This window comes from Hylobates moloch, unplaced genomic scaffold, assembly GCF_009828535.3.
Source record: "Hylobates moloch isolate HMO894 unplaced genomic scaffold, HMol_V3 SCAFFOLD_19, whole genome shotgun sequence".
Taxonomy (NCBI): Eukaryota; Metazoa; Chordata; class Mammalia; order Primates; family Hylobatidae; genus Hylobates; species Hylobates moloch.
The window spans coordinates 73,555,933-73,576,456 of NW_026652294.1; the positions used below are offsets into that span (position 1 = coordinate 73,555,933).

The window sequence follows — 20,524 nt, forward strand, 5'->3', positions numbered from 1 at the left end:
TGAGAACATGCGGTGTTTGGTTTTCTGTCCTTGCGATAGTTTACTGAGAATGATGTTTTCCAGTTTCATCCATGTCCCTACAAAGGACATGAACTCATCATTTTTTATGGCTGCATAATATTCCATGGTGTATATGTGCCACATTTTCCTTACGCATTGTCTACTAAAGAAGGTCTGAACTCATTAACATGGTGTACTGGGCTTGTGGTAGTCCATGTACGCTGCTATAACAGAGTACCTGACAATGGATAATTTATAAATAACAGAAATTTATTTCTCACACTTCTGGAGGTTGGGAGTCCATGATAAAGGTGCTGGCAGTTTCAGGTGTGTGGTGAGGGCTGCTCTCTGCTTCCAAGGGGAGCCCCGTTGCCGCATCTTCTAGAGGAGAAGAATGCCGTGTCCTCACATGGACGAAAGTGGAAGGGCAAGAGGGGCCAAATGCTGCATGAAGCCTCTTATATGGGCCTTAATCCCATTCATGAGGGAGAGGCCAATTCAACCAATAGTTGAAATGTCATCTTAGTTATCTTACATAAACCTTCAGCTGAATTACTTGTACTGTTACATTTTCCCATTACCTTAATTATTGCGCTTACAGTTATTGCACTTAATTATTGTAAGTGCAGTATTACACATTTGACTTTTCCCAATTATGAGCTCTTGAAGGGACTATGAGTAGTGGACCTGTCGTTGAATTTGCCTATCACATCAAACTTTGCCTTTTAGTTCAGCCTTCCTACTAAGGGACAGTCCTTCTTTTCTGATGCTAATCCTATCTTCATATCCCTAGCTCCCTGTATAGTATTTGGAGCACACTAGAGTCTTAATAAATATTTATTAGCTTGTATCCATTAAGTATACCCAAATCTCTGAATCTTCATATAACTAATATTTCTTGATTGCCAGCTTATTTAACCTCTTTAATTTTTCATTATGAAAACAATAATAACGAATTCATGTATCACTGGGGGTATGGCCAAAACAGATGATTATTTTTAGATGAGTCTTACTTTTTAGTTTCACTCATACCCTAAAAATAATTAGATGGAGGCAGTTCTAATGATTATCATGAGGACATTTCCTCAAAAATATTTTTAATATTATGAAAAATTTCAAACCTACCCAAATTAGAGAACAGTTAATGCCAGATTAAAGCATTATCATGGTTAGGAAGGCTTATAAGCATGAACTCTGGGATCAGACTTTTTGGGTTTAAATCCTGGTCCAGTGATTTACTAGTCATGCCACCTTGGGTAAGCTATTCAGTTCTCCATGCTTAAAATAGAGATAATCATACATGTTCTCCAAGGCTTGTTATGAGGATTAAATGAGATTATCCATAACATGCATTTAGCCCAATGTAAGCCTACAATAAATGTTCACTGTTTTTTTAAAAAAAAATTTTATTATACTTTAAGTTCTAGGATACATGTGCAGAATGTGCAGGTTTGTTAACATAGGTATACACGTGCCATGGTGGTTTGCTGCACCCATCAACCCATCAACTACATTAGGTATTTCTCTTAATGCTATCCCTCCCCTAGCCCTCCAACCCACAACAGGCCCTGGTGTGTGCTGTACCCCTCCCTCTGTCCATATGTTCTCATTGTTCAACTCCCACTTAATCAGTGAGAACAAGCAGGGTATGGTTTTCTGTTCCTGTGTTAGTTTGCCGAGAATGATGGTTTCCAGCTTCATCCATGTCCCTGCAAAGGACATGAACTCATCCTTTTTTATGGCTGCATCGTATTCCATGGTGTATATGCATCACATTTTCTTTATCTAGTCTATCATTGATGGGCATTTGGGTTGGTTCCAAGTCTTTGCTATTGTGAATAGTGCCACAATAAACATACATGTGCATGTGTCTTTATGGTAGAATGATTTATGATCCTTTGGGTATATACCCAGTAATGGAGTTGCTGGGTCAAATGGTATTTCTAACTCTAGATCCTTGAGGAATTGCCACACTGTCTTCCACAATGGTTGAACTAATTTACACTCCCATCAACAATGTAAAAGCATTCCTATTTTTCCACATCCTCTCCAGCGTCTGTTGTTCCCTGACTTTTTAATGATCGCCATTCTAACTGGCATGAGATGGTACCTCATTGTGGTTTTGATTTGCATTTCTCTGATGACCAGTGATGATGAGCTTTCTTTAATATGTTTGTTAGCCATATAAATGTCTTCTTTTGAGAAGTGGCTGTTCATATCTTTCACCCACTTTTTGATGGGGTTGTTTTTTTCTTGTAAATTTGTTTAAGTTCTTTGTAGATTCTGGATATTAGCCTTTTGTCAGATGGCTAGATTGCAAAAATTTTTTCCCATTCTGTAGGTAGCCTGTTCACTCTGATCATAGTTTCTTTTGCTATGCAGCGGTTTAGTTTAATTAGATCCCATCTGTCTATTTTGGCTTTTGTTGCCATTGCTTTTGGTGTTTTAGTCATGAAGTCGTTGCCCATGCCTGTGTCCTGAATGGTATTGCCTAGGTTTTCTTCTAGGGCTTTTATGTTTGTTTGTTTTTTTTCTGAGCAGGCACTTTTGATTGGGGGTGGCTTCCTGGGGTCGTTGCAACAGTGGACAGAAGGTCTGGCCAGCCCTTCCCACCACACAGCTGGACAGAGCCCTAGTGGGGAGGAAGGCAGAAGGACATTTAATGGGATTTACAGACACCAGTTACTTGACGGTCTGTGAGCCAGTCACCATCTCATGGACCACAGGGCAGATGAACTCGTTTTTCTGTTCCCATTCAGCCCTGGTCACCTCCAGGCAGCTGAAGACTAAGAAGCCAGAACCCTTGGTTTTGCGGGGCTGCGTCGTGCTGTGCCAAGTGTCTGGGAGCTGCACCTCATTGTACAGCCACTGCACCAAGATGTCCCTGGGCTACAAGGTCTGGATCAGGCAGGTGAAGATGCTCTTGTCCCGGTTCCTCGGCTCTTCTAGCTTTGCAAACACGTAGACCTGTGGGGGAGCACACAGGTCGCTGATCTTGGTCGTGGACTGCAGGTGTGGGTGGGTCACCCTGCACTGGTAGGTCTCCCCCTCGATCCAGTCTCTGGTGCCCACCAGCAGGGTGGACGTGATGGTGAACGTGCCATTGCACTGCTTCTCTTGCCTTAGGATTACCTGAGCCACAGACTTCCCACTGGCCCAGGGACCAGGTCAGCTTCACGTTCCCCTTGCTGGCTGCCAGGTCCACCACCAGACGGGTGATTGTGGGCAACTTGCGGATGAACAGGTAGAAGGGGCTGGGCTGGCTCAAGTAGGTGCTCACCCCTTGCAGGTTAGAATCTGCACACTTCTTGGCACTGTCCTCAAAGGTGTTACCTTGATAGGTGACCTGGCAGGTGTAGGTGTGGTCGGGCAGCCAGCGCTTCTGGGTGAGGGTGAGCTTGCTTTGTGTGGAGGCCAGCTCGCCCTCCAGCATGGGAGAGGGGATGGACCAGTTCACATCCACGACCTGCCCATCCTCCAGCCAGGTGATGCTGATGGCACCTGGGTGTACCCGGAGATGAGGCACAGGAACTGCATGGTCGGGGGGAAGTGTCTGCTGCCATCGCAGGAGGACTGTAAGATCTTCACGGTGGGCAGGGTGAAGTCCCTGGAGTAGACGCTGAAGGTACTGACCTGGTCTATGGACCAGAGTGTGTGCCACGCTGCAGGTGAACGTTTGCTTGGCCCACGCACCCAAGGCAGTCAGCTGGCTGGTGATGCCTTAGTGGACAGAGGGCGTGAGGGTGGTGGCTAGGAAGGTCACAGCGCTCCTGTTGAGGGAGCCTGTGTCCCAGGTCACAGTCACCGACTTCAGGAAGTAGCCTGTGGCCAGGCAGCCCAGGTTCATGGAGGTGGCATCGGAGGCAATGTCTCTGCAGCAGGGGATCAAGGGGAAGATGGATGGGCCCTGTGTGGAGGCAGGACAATCAAGTCAGCTGAGACCGGCCCACCAGGGGAGTCATCCTCTGAAGTCCACTCTAGGCCAGTCTGATCCAGCCTGGCCAAGGTTAGTCCAGGGTTTTGTTTTTTTTTAATAACTAAGTTCTTTTTATTTTCCTTAAAAAAAAAATTATGCTTAGGCACAATTTGCTGCTGGCTTTTGAAGAATAAGCCAAGTTTCTACAGCATCTCCCTCAAGTGATACGATTTCTCCACATTTTATAGTTAAGGCATTTTTTTCTTTTCTGACAAAGTGTATGTTTTGTTGCTTGCATTCAGGTTTTGTTTACTGAAAAAAAAAACAAAAAAACAAAAAGCTCCTGTCAGCCCAGACAACAGGGCCAAGACGCAGTTTCAGGATCCATGGGGCAGGTCACAGGGTGACACGGTGGCTGAGATTTGGGGGCAGGGGGAGCGAGGCCAGTGAGGGGTGAACCGGGGTCCCAGGGAGCTCCTGGACCCAGCGTCACCTTCCTTACCCCCATCACTCCGAGCCTCATCAGGTCGGTGTTGGCTCATTGCTGACAACAGTTGTGTGAGGTGTGGATGTGGATGAAGCCCAGAGCCTCAAGTGGGCGTTCCCGGCCCAGCCCATGGGGCTGAGGGCGAGTGGCTTGTCCCACGGAGGCGTACCTTTCACGTGCCCGGCAGGGTTGTGGGCTTCGCTCAGGCGCAGGTGAGCAGCTGAAAGCACCATCTGGGGGCCTCCGAACACGCGCGACACCTTCTCTTCTCGCCATTTCAAACAGGCTGTTTTGGGATTCAGGTTCCGCTCTCGCACTTCCTGCTCCGAGTTCAGGATGACCCAGACGGCCTGGTGCAGGATAAGCAGTTTGGTCTGGGGCTTCTTGCTGTTGAGGTGCAGTTGCCACATGTGCCCCAGCTCCTTAAGAGGCCTCTTAAGGGACCCGCATCCGCTCTCTGGCGTTATTGGCCACCTCCTTCCCCCGCTCGGCCTTCTACTCTGGGGAGAAAAGGTCATCTTCCTCCTCGTCCTCGTCTGGGCTAGTCCGGGCCCGGGGGTCCTTCAGCTCCTCCTCCTCCTCTTGAGTGGTCAGCTGCCGACATGTTCTCCTCATCCTCCTCCCGCTTGATTTCGCCAGTGGCCTGCTCGCCCTAGCCCACTGTAGGAGTCGGGAGGCCAAGAGAGGTCGGGGAGGGCGCCTGACTAGCTGGAGAGGGCCACATGGATGTGCATGAGGCTGGCGCTGCCCGCAGGGCCGTCCTCAGGGTGTTCGTCTCCAACCAGTCCTGCGTGCTGCCCCCACCAGCAGCATGGGGCCGGAGAAGCCCAAGGCCAGCGCCCCGTGGCCAGGCAGCAGCGTGTACACGTTGGCAGCAGTGCCCACGGCGTGGCTGCAGAGCACGTGGATGCCCTCGTTCAGGTGGTCTTCTATCTTACTCTCCAGGCCGTAGAGACCCCCGTCGTAGCTAGGTGATAAAGCACCGGGGACTCCTACTCCGGGCCAGTGCGACGTCCCTCCCAGGCCCTGGGGGGAGCCCACGGCGGTGGAGGAGCTGGACCAGAAGTTATTGCTTGAGTGATCCGGGGAGTAGACTGAGGCCAGGCCTTCCCAAGGGCGTCCCCGGAGCTGCTGGCTGTGGTCTCTCGGGAGCCCGGGAGGCTGTTGGCCCTGCCGACAGGCATGTGGCTGGAGACGCTGCCATACGCGGCTCCAGGGGCCAAGGAGAAGGTGGATGCAGCCCGAAGCCCACCATTCACTTCTGCTCCGTGCAACTGGTAGCCTATGCGCTCGTGCTGGTGCAGGCCACCAAACGTGCTGCTGCCTCCGCCACTGCCCACAGGGCCGCTGCCGTGCGGGAGGGACAGAGGGGGATGAGCCCCTGCCCAGCATGGGGCCGAAGCCCGCCTGGCCCGGGTAACTCCAGAGCTCGGCTTAGAGGTGCAGGCTGCTATCTGCCATGTAGAAGGGGGCGGGATAGGCGGATGGGTAGGCGGGGTCTTGGCGGATGGGTAGGCGGCAGCATCCCTACCGGAGTCCTCACCTGAGCTGGGCAGGTACGCCAAAGATGGAAGACCAGACGGGACCTTCCCGACCTTCGTGGGCTGCATGTCCAGGCCGCTGTCCGCCTCTCTCCGACGGAGCTGCTGGCGTAGGAGGGGTAGTACTGGGAGGCCCCCTTCATGCCCGAAGGGGACAGGGGTCCGGGGCTGCTGAGGGCCAGCTCGCCCGGCAGGAAGCCAGCCTGAGTCAGGCCGCGCACGCCTGCGTCTCTACCAAAGGAGGAACAGGCCCCGCTAGCTGCTCTTGCCTCCGAGTCCCGGTCCCAGGAATGTGAATGAAGAGAGGCTGCTGTGCGACTCAGCAAGTTGAGCGCCTTCGCTGAAGGTCCAGCTGGGGTCAAAGGAGGAGCTGTTCTGGTCACCGCTGCCCCAGGAGCCTGAGCTGGGCCAGTTCTCAAAACCTGAACCTCTGAATTGCGCCCCGGCCAGGGAGGCGGGCCGGCCCTTCCCGTTGGCAACGGGCAGTGGGAACATCATGCTGAAGTCCGGGAGGTTACTGAGCTCCTTGTCCGTGTCCACGGACGCCATCTTCTGCGGCTGGTTCATTCTCTTGGGACCAGGGCGGGCACCTCAGACATGGAAACCCTGCTGGGCGCGGCGGAATGAAGCGTCTCCCCCACCACCCCCCAAAAAACAGGTGACGCAGCAGGGCCCCCAAGCGTCGCGCGTGGCCCGGGCCCTTCCCACCCCTGCATGGCCAGTCCGCAGAGCAAAGAAAATAACACGGGTACTATAGCCAGCAGTTAAGGAGGTGGCAATAAGAGTAATAGAAAGGGCTCAGGCGTTGGTATATGACAGTATTTGTGGTTTCAATAATAAGGTGTTTAGAGTAAAAGCCTGTGAGGAAAGGCATACCTGTAAGTGCAAGGCTACCAATAATAAGGGAAGAGGAAGTGAAGGATAGTCCTATTTTTCAAATATCTTGTTCATCATTGAGATTGTGGATGATGGATGGAGCCTGAGCATATAAATAATATAGCTTTTAAAAAGGCGTGGGTGCAGATGTGAAGGAATGCTAGGTGTGGCTGATTAATGCCCATTGTGACTATCGTAAGGCCCAGCTGACTTGAGGTGGAGAATGCTGTGATTTTTTAAATATCATTTTGTGTTATAGCACAGATTGCTGTAAATAAGGTGGTAATAGCCCCTAGAGATAATGTAAAGGTTTGGGTTCAGAGGTTATTTTCTATTAAAGGGTAGAAGCGGATGTGTAGGAAAACTCCTGCTACAACTATAGTGCTGGAGTGGAGCAGGGTTGAGACTGGGGTTGGGCCTTCTATGGCGGATGGAAGTCAGGGATGGAGGCCGAATTTAGCTGACTTCCCGGCTGCTGCTAAGAGAAGGCGAATTAATGGAAGGGGATTAGAGGCAGGGTTTAGAATTAATGCTTGTTGAATCTCTCATGTGTTGGAGGAAAAGAGGAATCATACTATAGCTAAAATAAAACCAATATCGCCGATGTGATTGTGCAGGACTGCTTGGAGGGCTGCTGTATTAGCATCTGCTCGGCCGTATTGTCAGCCAGTTAGTAAGAAAGACGTGATTCCGATACCTTCTCATCCGATAAAGAGTTGAAAGAGGTTGTTGGCAGAATATTGGAAGAATATTGTGATGAGGAAAATATTTGAAAAACTGATTAATGTTAGGGTCTGAGTTTATATATCATATTGAGAATTCCACAGGTAACAAATAGTGCTACTGGGGTAAATATTATGGAGAAGTAGTCTAAAGCTTAGTGACAGTTTAAGAGTTTGGATTGTCATTCAATGTCAGTTTGAGATAATGACTTCTTGGTCTGTATATATATATACGTTGTTGGGATGAGGCTAATGGTGAAGGTGCATGTGATGGCTATTTTTATGTAATTTGGGTATGAATCTTTTTTTGCAGGGGTTGACTAAGGTAATAATAATTGGTGTGATTAAGGGGATTAGGGCTATACTAGTAGTGGAAAAATACATAACTGTTACTTTTATTTGGAGTTGCCACCAATGTTTTTGGTTCCTAAGACCAACGGATGACTCCAATCCTTTAAAAGTTGAGAAAGCCATGTTGTTAGGCATGGGGGCATGAGTTAGCAGTTCTTGCATACTTTCTCGGTAGATAAGAAGTTGCAGGCTTCTATTACTACATCCACAATTTAATGTTTTGGTTAAACTATAGCTACAGCATGTAAAGCCCATAATAATTTTAGGATTTAGGATAATAGAAGAATAGGTGTAACATGTAAAAATATTAATGTATTTTCTCGTGTAAAGGAAGGTTTAACTGTTAATGTAATATGTAAGTGTCCCTTGTTGTGTCGTGATTGGTATATGTAGGGAGTAGAGGGCTGTAATTAGTATATTAAGTCCTGTAAGCATAATAGTGATGTTTGATCAGGAGAATGAAGCCATGATCACAAAGAGTTCCCTTGCTAGATTAATGGTGGGGGTAAGGCAAGATTAGTGAGATTTGCTAGAAGTCATCATGAGGCTATCAGTGGAAGGAGTACTTGAAGGCCTCAGGTAAGTAGTATGATTCCTTTGTGGACTCACTCGTTGTTGGAATTTGCTAGGCAGAACAACAGGGATGAAGTGACTCCATGGGTAATTATAAGGGTGACTGCACCTGTAAAGCTTCAAGGGGTTTGGATGAGGAGAGCTATGATGACAAGTGGTATATGGCTTACAGAGGAGTAGGCAATAAGTGATTTTAGATCGGTTTGTTGTAGACAAATGGAGCTTGTCATAACTATCCCTCACAGGGATAGTATGAGGAAGGGGTAGGCTATATATTCTGTTAGGGGGTGAAGATAAGGGTAAGCCATATTATACCGCAGCCACCTAGTTTTAGAAGTACTGCTGCAAGTATTATTGAGCTGGCAATAGGGGCTTCTACATGGGCTTTTGGGAGTCACAGGTGAAGTCTGAATAGAGTTATTTTTACTGTAAAGGCCATAATACATGCTAGTCATATAAGATTATTGGATCAGGAGGCTAATAGTTCTTGGTCAGTAAATATCATTACTAGCATATTTAGTGAATCTGAAGTATTTAAAGTGTAGACAAGTGTAACAAAGTAGAGGAAGGGACCCTACTAGTGTGTAAAATAGGAAATATGAGCTTACATTGAGGTGTTCTGGTTGGTTCCCTCAGTGGGTGATAATAATTAGGGTAGGAATTAGTGTGGCTTCCAAGAAAATATAAAATATAATTAGTTCTGTGGCTGTGAATGCTATAATTTTAAAAAATCTGCAGGCCAATCAATATAGAAATAATAGAGCTTTCTTCGTGGGGGTGATTCATTGAACAGGTAATATTGGCTTGCTAGGATTGTAAGAGGTAATAGGCTGTTAGAATTAGGAGGGGTGACATCAGCAGATCAGAAGAGAAAACTAGTGAGAAGTTGGATGAGTTATTGCTGAATAGGTTAAAAAACAATAGGGTGATGAGGCTGATGAGTAGGCTGTGGATGGTCATGTTAATTCAGATTAAAGAATTTTTAGAGAATCGTATTATTGGTAACAGTATAATTGTTGGAATAATTTTTAGCACTGAAGTAAATTTAGATTTTGTGCGTAATCTAGGCTGTATGTGTTGGAGATTGAAACTAATAAGGCAAGGCCCACTGCGGCTTCACAGGCAGCAAATACTAGGAGGATAATGGGTATTATAGATGCTAGAGTAAAATGTATATTTGAAGTTATAAGGGAAATTATGATAAATATTGACAGTATTATGCCTTCTAGGCACATAGGGATGATACTAGGTGGGATTGATAGATTAATTTTCCCAGTAGTGATATGGTATATGCTAACATAATGTTGACGTAAACAGAGGGCATTTGGTAAATATGGTTTATCATAATCTATTGAGTCAAAATCATTTGTTTTGACTTAAACTATTTACCAGTTCAATTCAATCTAACCCTTTTTGAGTTCTTTCGTAAATTAAGCCTAGGATTAAAATGATAACAGTATAAGGGCTGTGGTGATTATTAGTGTTAGGTAACTTGTTTGAATAGCTCATAGCAGGGGTAGTATTAGAGTGATTTCTAAGTCGAAGAAATGAAATGTGTTGGCTACCAGGAAGAATTTTATGGAAAAGGGGAGGCAGGTGGAGGTTATTGGGTCAAATCTGCCTTCATAGGGGCTGGATTTATCTATATTAAGTTGTGGAAGTCAAAATGTAATTATTAGTAGTAGTAGGGCCAGTAAGGTGTCAGTTACTAAGGCTAGTGTCAGGTTAATTAATATCTTTCAGATATTATCGAAACTAGTTGATTGGAAGTCAGTGGTACTCTTTATACTAAAAGAGTAGGATCCTCATCAGTAGATAGAGACATATAAGAATAGTCATAGTACATCTACAAAGTGTCAACATCAGGCAGTGGCTTCAAAGCCAAAGTGGTGGTTGGATGTAAAGTGATATATATATATTTTTATTATACTTTAAGTTCTAGGGTACATGTGCACAATGTGCAGGTTACATAGATATACATGTGCCATTGTTGATTTTGCAGCACCCATTAACTCGTCATTTACATTAGGTATTTTTCCCAATGCTGTCCCTCACCCTGGGCCCCTTTATGTGAGTGTTGGACCCTGTGTCCAAGTGTTCTCATTGTTCAACTCCCACCTATGAGTGAGAACATGCAGTGTTTGCTTTTCTGTCCTTGCAATAGTTTGCTGAGAATGATGGTTTCCAGCTTCATACATGTCCCTGCAAAGGACATGAACTCATCCTTGTTTATGGCTGCATAGTATTCCATGGGATATTTGTGCCACATTTTCTTATCCAGTCTATCATTGATGGGCATTTGAGTTGGTTCCAAGTCTTTGCCATTGTGATTAGTGCTGCAATAAACATACATGTGTATGTGTCTTTATAGTAGCATGATTTATAATCCTTTGGGTGTATACCCAATAATGGGATCACTGGGTCAGATGGTATTTCTAGTTCTAGATCCTTGAGGAATCGCCACACTGTCTTCTGCAATGGTTGAACTAGTTTACAGTCCCACCAACAGTGTAAAAGTGTTCCTATTTCTCCACATCCTCTCCAGCATCTGTTGTTTCCTGTCTTTTTAATGATCGCCATTCTAACTGGCATGAGATGGTATCTCCTTGTGGTTTTGATTTCCATTTCTCTGATGACCAGTGATGATAAGCATTTTTTCATATGTCTGTTGGCTGCATAAATGCCTTCTTTTGAGAAGTGTCTGTTCATATCCTTTGCCCACTTTTTGATGGGGTTGTTTTTTTCTTGTAAATTTCTTTAAGTAAGTTCTTTGTAGATTTTGGATATTAGCCCTTTGTCTGATGGGTAGATTGCAAAAATTTTCTCCCGTTCTGTAGGTTGCCTGTTCACTCTGATGGTAGTTTCTTTTGCTATGCAGAAGTTCTTTAGTTTAATGAGATCCCATTTGTCAATTTTGGCTTTGGTTGCCTTTGTTTTTGGGGTTTTAGTCATGAAGTCCTTGCCCACGCCTATGTCCTGAATGGTATTGCCTCGGCTTTCTTCTAGGGCTTTTATGGTTTTAGCTCTAACATTTAAGTCTTTAATTCATCTTGAATTAATTTTTGTATAAGGTGTAAGGAAGGGATCCAGTTTCAGCTTTCTACATATGGCTAGCCAGTTTTCCCAGCACCATTTATTAAATAGGGAATCCTTTTCCCATTTCTTGTTTTTGTCAGGTTTGTCAAAGATCAGATAGTTGTAGATATGCGGCATCATTTCTGAGGGCTCTGTTCTGTTCCCTGGATCTATGTCTCTGTTGTGGTACCAGTACCATGCTGTTTTGGTTACTGTAGCCTTGTAGTATAGTTTGAAGTCAGGTGGCATGATGCCTCCAGCTTTGTTCTTTTGGCTTAGGACTGTCTTGGCAATGTGGGCTCTTTTTAGGTTGCATATGAACTTGAAAGTAGTTGTTTCCAATTCTATGAAGAAAGTCATTGGTAGCTTGATGGGGATGGCATTGAATCTATAAATTACCTTGGGTAGTATGGCCATTTTCATGATATTAATTCTTCCTATCTGTCAGCATGCAATGTTCTTCCATTTGTTTGTGTCCTCTTTTATTTCATTGAGCAGTGGTTTGTAGTTCTCCTTGAAGAGGTCCTTCACATCTCTTGTAAGTTGGATTCCCAGGTATTTTATTCTCTTTGTAGCAATTGTGAATAGGAGTTCACTCATGATATGGCTCTCTGTTTGTCTGTTATTGGTGTATAAGAATGCTTCTGATTTTTGCACATTGATTTTGTATCCTGAGACTTTGCTGAAGTTGCTTATCAGCTTAAGGAGATTTTGGGCTGAGACGACAGAGTTTTCTAAATATACAGTCATGTCATCTGCAAACAGGGACAATTTGACTTCCTCTTTTCCTAATTGAATACCCTTTCTTTCTTTCTCCTGCCTGATTGCCCTGGCCAGAACTTCCAACACTGTGTTGAATAGGAGTGGTGAGAGAGGGCATCCCTGTCTTGTGCCAGTTTTCAAAGGGAATGCTTCCAGTTTTTGCCCATTCAGTATGATATTTGCTGTTTGTCATAAAGAGCTCTTATTATTTTGAGATACATTCCATCAATACCTAGTTTATTGAGAGTTTTTAGCATGAAGGGCTGTAGAATTTTGTCAAAGGCCTTTTGTGCATCTATTGAAATGATCATGTGGTTTTTGTCATTGGTTCTGTTTATGTTATGGATTACATTTATTGATTTGCAAATGTTGAACCAGCCTTGCATCCTAGGGATGAAGCCGACTTGATTGTGGTTGATAAGCTTTTGGATGTGCTGCTGGATTGGGTTTATCAGTATTTTATTGAGGATTTTCACATCGTTGTTCATCAGGGATATTGGTCTAAAATTCTTTTTTTGTGGTGTCTCTGCCAGGCTTTGGTATCAGGATGATGCTGGCCTCATAAAATGAGTTAGGGAGGATTCCCTCTTTTTCCATTGATTGGAATAGTTTCAGAAGGAATGGTACCAGCTCCTTTTTGTACCTCTAGGAGAATTCAGCTGTGAATCCATCTGGTCCTGGACTTTTTTTTGGTTGGTAGGCTATTAATTATTGCCTCAATTTCAGAGCCTGTTATTGGTCTATTCAGAGACTCAGCTTCTTCCTGGTTTAGTCTTGGGAGGGTGTATGTGTCCAGGAATTTATCCATTTCTTCTAGTTTTTCTAGTTTATTTGTGTAGAGGTGTTTATAGTATTCTCTGATGGTAGTTTGTATTTCTGTGGGATCGGTGGTGATAATCCCCTTTACCATTTTTTATTGCATCTATTTGATTCTTCTCTCTTTTCTTCTTTATTAGTCTTGCTAGCAGTGTATTTATTTTGTTGATCTTTTCAAAAAACCAGCTCCTGGATTCATTGATTTTTTGAAGAGTTTTTTGTGTCTCTATCTCCTTCAGTTCTGCTCTGATCTTAGTTATTTCTTGCCTTCTGCTACCTTTTGAATTTGTTTGCTTTGCTTCTCTAGTTCTTTTAATTGTGATGTTAGGGTGTCGATTTTAGATCTTTCCTGCTTTCTCTTGTGGGCATTTAGTGCTATAAATTTCCCTCTACACACTGCTTTAAATGTGTCCCAGAGATTCTGGTGTGTTGTGTCTTTGTTCTCATTGGTTTCAAAGAACATCTTTATATCTGTCTTCATTTCATTATTTACCCAGTAGTCATTCAGGAGCAGGTTGTTCAATTTCCATGAAGTTGAGTGGTTTTGAGTGAATTTCTTAGTCCTGAGTTCTAATTTGATTGCATTGTGCTCTGAGAGCCAGTTTGTTGTGATTTCTGTTCTTTTATGTTTGTGAGAAGTGCTTTACTTCTATGTAGTCTATTTTGGAATAAGTGTGATGTCGTGCTGAGAAGAATGTATATTCTGTTGATTTGGGGTGGAAGGTTCTGTAGATGTCTATTAGGTTCACATGGTGCAGAGCTGAGTTCAAGTCCTGGATATCCTTGTTAACCTGTCTCATTGATCTATCTAATATTGACAGAGAGGTGTTAAAGTCTCCCATTATTATTGTGTGGGAGTCTAAGTCTCTTTGTAGGTCTCCAAGGACTTGCTTTATGAATCTGGGTGCTGCTGTATTGGGTGCATATATATTTAGGATAGTTAGCTCTTCTTGCCCAGTTGATCCTTTTACCATTATATAATGGCCTTCTTTGTCTCTTGATCTTTGTTGGTTTAAAGTCTTTTTTTTTCAGAGACTGGGATTGCAACCCCTGCTTTTTTTTGCTTTCCATTTGCTTGGTAGATCTTCCTCCATCCCTTTGTTTTGAGCCCATGTGTTTCTCTGCACATGAGATTGGTCTCCTGAATACAGCACAGTGATGGGTCTTCAATCTTTATCCAATTTGCCAGTTTGTGTATTTTAATTGGGACATTCAGCCCATTTACATTTAAGGTTAATATTGTTATATGTGAATTTGATCCTGTTATTATGATGTTAGCTAGTTATTTTGCCTGTTAGTTGATGCTGTTTCTTCCTATCATCGACGGTCTTTACAATTTGGCATGTTTTTGCAGTGGCTGGTACTGGTTGTTCCTTTCCATGTTTAGTGCTTCCTTCAGGAGATCTTGTAAGGCAGGCCTGGTAGTGACAAAATCTCTCAGCATTTGCTTGTCTGTAAAGGATTTTATTTCTCCTTCAGTTATGAAGCTTAGTGTGGCTGGACATGAAATTCTGGGTTGAAAATTCTTTTCTCTAAGAATGTTGAATATTGGCCCCCACTCTCTTCTGGCTTGTAGAGTTTCTGCTGAGAGATCTGCTGTTAGTCTTATGGGCTTCCCTTTGTGGGCAACCTGACATTTCTCTCTGGCTGCACCTAACATTTTTTCCTTCATTTCAACCTTGGTGAATCTGACAATTATGTGCCTTGGGGTTGCCCTTCTCGAGGAGTGTCTTTGTGGTGTTCTCTATATTTCCTGAATTTGAATGTTGACCTGCCTTGGTAGGTTGGGGAAGTTCTCCTGGAAAATATCCTGAAGAGTGTTTTCCAGCTTGGTTCCATTCTCCCCATCACTTTCAGGTACACCAATCAAGTGTAGATTTGGTCTTTTCACATAGTCCCGTATTTCTTGTAGGCTTTGTCTCGTTTCTTTTTAGTCATTTTTCTCTAAACTTCTCCTCTCGCTTTATTTCATTAATTTGATCTTCAATCACTGATACGATACCCTTTCTTCCGCTTGATTAAGTCGGCTATTGAAGCTTGTGCATGCGTCATGTAGTTCTCATGCCATGGTTTTCAGCTCCATCAGGTCATTTACGGTCTTCTCTACACTGTTTATGCTAGTTAGCCATGAGTCTAATCTTTTTTCAAGGTTTTTAGCTTCCTTGTGATGGGTTTGAACATTCTTCTTTAGCTCGGAGAAGTTTGTTATTATCGACCTTCTGAAGTCTACTTCTGTCACCTCGTCAAAGTCATTCTCCGTCCAGCTTCATTCCGTTGCTGGCAAGGAGCTGTGATCCTTTGGAGGAGAAGAGGCCCTCTGGTTTTTAGAATTTTCAGCTTTTCTGCTCTGGTTTCTCCCCATCTTTGTGGTTTTATCTACTTTTGGTCTTTGATGCTGGTAACCTACAGATGGGGTTTTGGTGTGGATGCCCTTTTTGTTGATGTTGATGCTATTCCTTTCTGTTTGTTAGTTTTCCTTCTAACAGTCAGGTCCCTCAACTGCAGGTCTGTTGGAGTTTGCTGGAGGTCCACTCCAGACACTGTTTGCCTTGGTATCAGCAGTGGAGGCTGCAGAACAGCAAATATTGCAGAACAGCAATGTTGCTGCCTGATCCTTCCTCTGGAAGCTTCATCCCAAACAGGCACCCACCTGTATGAGGTATCATTCGGCCCCTACTGGGAGGTGTCTCTCACTTAGGCTACACAAGCGTCAGGGACCCACTTGAGGAGGCAGTCTGTCCATTCTCAGAGCTCAAACACCATGCTGGTAGAAACACTGCTCTCTTCAGAGCTGTCAGACAGGGACGTTTAAGTCTGCAGAAGTTTCTGCTGCTTTTTCAGCTATGCCCTGCCCCCAGAGGTGTGGTCTACAAAGGCAGCAGGCCTTGCAGAGCTGTGGTGGGCTCCACCCAGTTCGAGCTTCCCTGGCCACTTTGTTTACCTACTCAAGCCTCAGCAATGGTGGACGCCCCTCCCCCTGCCAGGCTGCTGCCTCCCAGGTCAATCACAGACTGCTGCGCTAGCAGTGAGCAAGGCTCCGCGGGCATGGGACCTGCCAAGCCAGACATGGGATATAATTTCCTGGTGTGCCATTTGGTAAGACCATTGGAAACCTACAGTATTTGGGCAGGAGTGTCCTGATTTTCCGGGTACAGTCTGTCATGGCTTCCCTTGGCTAGGAAAGGGAAATTCCCCGACCCCATGTGCTTCCCGGGTGAGGTGATGCCCCACCCTGCTTCAGCTCTCCCTCTGTGGGCTTCACCCCCTGTCCAACCAGTCCCAATGAGATGAACCAGGTACCTCAGTTGGAAATGCAGAAATCACCATCTTCTGCGTCGATCACGCTGGGAGCTGCAGACTGGAGCTCTTCCTTTTCGGACATCTTGTAAAGTGATATTTTAATTGGTGGAGGAAGCAGATAGAAATGTTGATCCAATAATAACATGAAATCTATGAAAGTCTGTGGCTATAAAGAATGTTGAGCCGTAGATCCCATCAGAGATAGTAAAAGGGTCCTCGGAGTACTCTGAGATTTGTAGGAGGGTGAAGTAAATACCTAAGGTAATTGTGATGGATAGTGCTAGAATTATTAGCTTTTGATTACCTTCTATCAGGCTGTGATGAGCCCAAGTAATTGAAACTCCTGATGCAAGTAATACAGATGTATTCAGGAAGGGTACTTCTAAGGGGTTGAGGGGAAAAATGCCTGTTGGGGGGTCAGTGTCCTCCTAATTGTGGCATTGGGGTTAGACTAGAGTGATAGAATGCCCCGAAGAAACCAGCAAAGAAGAATACTTCTGAGATAATAAATAGAATTATTCCATATTGGAGGCCTTTTTGGACAACTGTTGTATGGTGGCCTTGAAATTTACTTTCTCGGATAATATCACGTCATCATTGATATACAGTTAGTGTGTTGATTAATAGGCCTAGGGTTAAAAAAGTAGTAAAATTAAACTGAAATCACATGGCCAGGCCAGATGTTATTAGTAGAGCTGAGAGAGCTTCTGTTAGTGGTCAGGGGCTGGGTTTGACTATATGGCAAGCATGTGTTTGGTGGGTCATTATGTGTTGTCATATAGATAAAGGCTTACTAGTAGCGTGAAGACATAAGCTTGAATAAGGTCTACGGCGAATTTGAGAATAGTCAGTAGGATTAGAATAATAAAAGTAACTGAAGCTGTAGGAAAACTAACAGTTAATGGTACCAGTGTGGCTCCTGCAATTAAATGTATTAGTAGATGACTGACTGTAATGGTGGCTGTTAATTGCACAGCTAATGCTATTGGTTGAATAAATAGGCTAATGGTTTCAATGATTACTAGTATAGGGATAAGTGGCATAGGTGTGCCTTGTGGTAAAAAGTAAGCCAAGGAGGTTTTCGTTTTAAAGCAGAAGCCTGTAATTACTGCGCCTGCTCACAAGGGGATTGCTATACCCAGGTTTATTGATAATTGGATAGTTGGTGTAAATGAATGGAGTAGAACCCCAAGGAGGTTTGTTGAGGCAGTGAAGATAATTAGGGATATTATTATAAGGGATCAGGTTTGTCCTTTAATGTTATGGGTAATTATTATCTGTTTTAGTGCAGGTTGGATTAATCATCGTTGAATAGAAAATAATCGGTTAATAATTTGATGACTAGAGGTTGGAAATAGTGGGAAATAGAATGATTAATACTACTGCGGGTAGGCCTAGAATTGTAGGGGTAGCAAAAGAGGTGAATGGATTTCATTCATTTTAATTCTCAGGAAGCCTTGTGTTTGTTTTTGTGTTTTGATTATTTTTGATGTAGAGATAATATAAGTGAAATTTAATAATTTTAACTGAATAATGGAGAATAAAGTTATGATCATTGACACGGTAATAATGGATCATGGGGAAGTATCTAGTTGAGGCATTCACTGCAGAGAGGTGTAGACTCCCTCAATCTTTAACTTAAAAGGTTAATGCTGAATAGCTTTACAGTGATAATCTAGTGTGGATGTGGATCAGGTTTTGAAATATTTTAAGAGGATTAGTTCTAGGACAATAGGTATAAAACTGGTTAGATTCACAAATTTCTGAGCACTGTCCATAGTAAAGCCCTGGTCGTGTAGTGGTTAAGGTAGTTTGATTTAAGCATCTGGGGATTGCATCTGTTTTGAGGCCTAATAAGGGGATAGTTCATGAGTGCAGGATGTCTTCAGATGAGATTAATGTATGGATGGGTATTTCTGTTGGGAGAATTGTTCGGTTATCAACTTCGAGGAGTCGAAGTTCTCCTGGCTTTAAGTCTGGTGTTGGGGTTATATAAGAATTGAAGCTTAAGCAAGGCGTGGTGGCTCACACCTGTAATCCCAGCACTTTGGGAGGCTGAGGTGGGTGGAACACAAGGTCAGGAGATCGAGACCATCCTGGCTAACACAGTGAAACCCCATCTCTACTAAATATACAAAAAAATTACGCACGCATGGTGGTGGGTGCCTGCAGTCCCAGCTATTCGGGAGGCTGAGGCAGGAGAATGGCGTGAACCAGGGAGGCAGAGTTTCCAGTGAGCTGAGATCGCACCACTGCACTGCAGCCTGGGTGACAGAGTGAGACTCCGTCTCAAAAAAAAAAAAAAGAAAAAAAGGAATTGAAGCTTTATTCTTCATAGTCTATATATTCATAGCTTCAATATCATTGATGACCAATTGCTTTGACGGTAAGAGAAGGATTATTAACTTCATCTGTTTTATACAGAATACGTAGGGATGAGAGGGCTTAAAATTAAGATAATGGCAGGTAAGATAGTTCAAACAGTCTCGATTTCTTGGGCATCTGTGGTGCTAATATAAGTTAATTTTCTTGTGAGTATTACGGAAATAATGTATAGAACCAGGAACTAATTAGGAAAATAATTATAAGAACGCGGCCATGGAAAGTGAGTGGTTCTTCTATGATAGGGGATGTAGCGTCTTGAAGGCCTAATTGAACTGGATGAGCCATTAAGACATATAGGATTTAGCCTATAACTTAACTTTGACAAAGTTATGTAATGAATTTACTAATGTCTTATCAAGAAAGTCATAGAGGTTTTCAATTGGCTCGAAACCAGTTTCTGGAGGTTCAATTCCTTTCTTTTTCTTTTAAGGATTTAATGTAGGTTGGCTCTTCGAATGTGTGGTAAGGTGGTAGACGGCCATAAAGTCACTCTAAATTACTAGATGGTTGTTCAATTGTTATAGTTTTTCTTTTAGAAACAAAGGCTTTTCAGATTATAAAAATTGTAGCATAACTTCTGTTGATGAGATAATATTTCATGCGGTGTATGCATTAGGATAATCGGAATAATGTTGCGGCATACCGGATAGGCCAACGAAGTGCTGTGGGAAAAAGGTTAAATTAACACCTATGAATATAATGGTGAAGTGAATTTTAGCGTAGGTCTGATTAAGCATATAACCTGAGAATAGGGAGAACCAGTGGTAAAGCCTCCTATGATGGCGAACACTGCTCCTGTTGATAGGACGTAGTGGAAATGAGCTACAACATAGTATGTATCGTGTAAAATAATATCTAGTGATGAATTAGCTAGTACAATGCTGGTTAGACCTCCTACTGTGAAAAGGAAGATGAATCCTAGGGCTCAGAACATTGCGGGACATCATTTGATGTTACCACCGTGCAGTGTAGCTAATCAGCTAAAGACCTTGATGCCAGTAGGGATAGCAGTAATTATGGTAGCGGAGATGAAGTATGCTCATATGTCTACATTTATTCCTACTGTAAATATATGGTGTGCTCATACGATAAACTCTAAGAAGCCAACAGATACTATGGCTCATACTATGCCCATATACCCAAATGGCTCCTTTTTTCCGGAGTAATACGTCACGATATGGGAGACCATCCCAAAGCCTGATAGAATAAAGATATAAACTTCAGGGTGAGCAAAGAATCAGAATAAATGTTGATACAAGATAGGATCACTCCCACCAGCAGGGTCAAACAGTAGTGTTGAGGTTATGGTCAGTTAATAGTATGGTAATGCCAGCGGCTAGGACTGAGAGAGAAAGGAGTAGGAGGATTGCTGTAATGAGGACTGGTTGGATGAAAAGCAGTGTTTGATACTGGGATATGGCTGGGGGCTTTATGTTAATAATTGTAGTAATAAAGTTAATGGCTCCTAAAATAGAATACCTGCCAAGTGAAGTGAGAAGATGGTAAGACCCACAAAGGATCCTGCATGTGTTAGGTTTTCAGCTAAAGGGGGATAAACTGTTCAGCTGGTTCCAGCACCGGCTTCTATTGAGGATGCAAATAGGAGTAGGAAAGAGTGGGGGAGAAGTGAGAAGCTTATTATTATTTATCTGTGTCAATGCCATATCAGGGGCACCAATTATCAGAGGGACTAGCCAGTTGCCAAAACCCCCAATTATAA

General features: G+C 43.7%; 1 protein-coding gene across 1 annotated transcript in view; it reads right to left on the reverse strand.

The window, feature by feature from the left end:
- Nucleotides 1-20,524, reverse strand: part of JAK2 (Janus kinase 2) — a 145,150-nt gene that overhangs the window by 16,469 nt on the left and 108,157 nt on the right. Inside the window, exons 23-28 of the mRNA XM_032138081.2 lie at nucleotides 5,947-6,409; nucleotides 5,445-5,857; nucleotides 5,208-5,370; nucleotides 4,903-5,111; nucleotides 4,573-4,790; nucleotides 2,864-3,720 (exon numbers count right to left, since the gene is read on the reverse strand). Of these exons, the coding sequence (XP_031993972.2) occupies nucleotides 2,864-3,720; nucleotides 4,573-4,790; nucleotides 4,903-5,111; nucleotides 5,208-5,370; nucleotides 5,445-5,857; nucleotides 5,947-6,409 (2,323 nt within the window). The remainder of the gene's footprint in view (nucleotides 1-2,863; nucleotides 3,721-4,572; nucleotides 4,791-4,902; nucleotides 5,112-5,207; nucleotides 5,371-5,444; nucleotides 5,858-5,946; nucleotides 6,410-20,524) is intronic.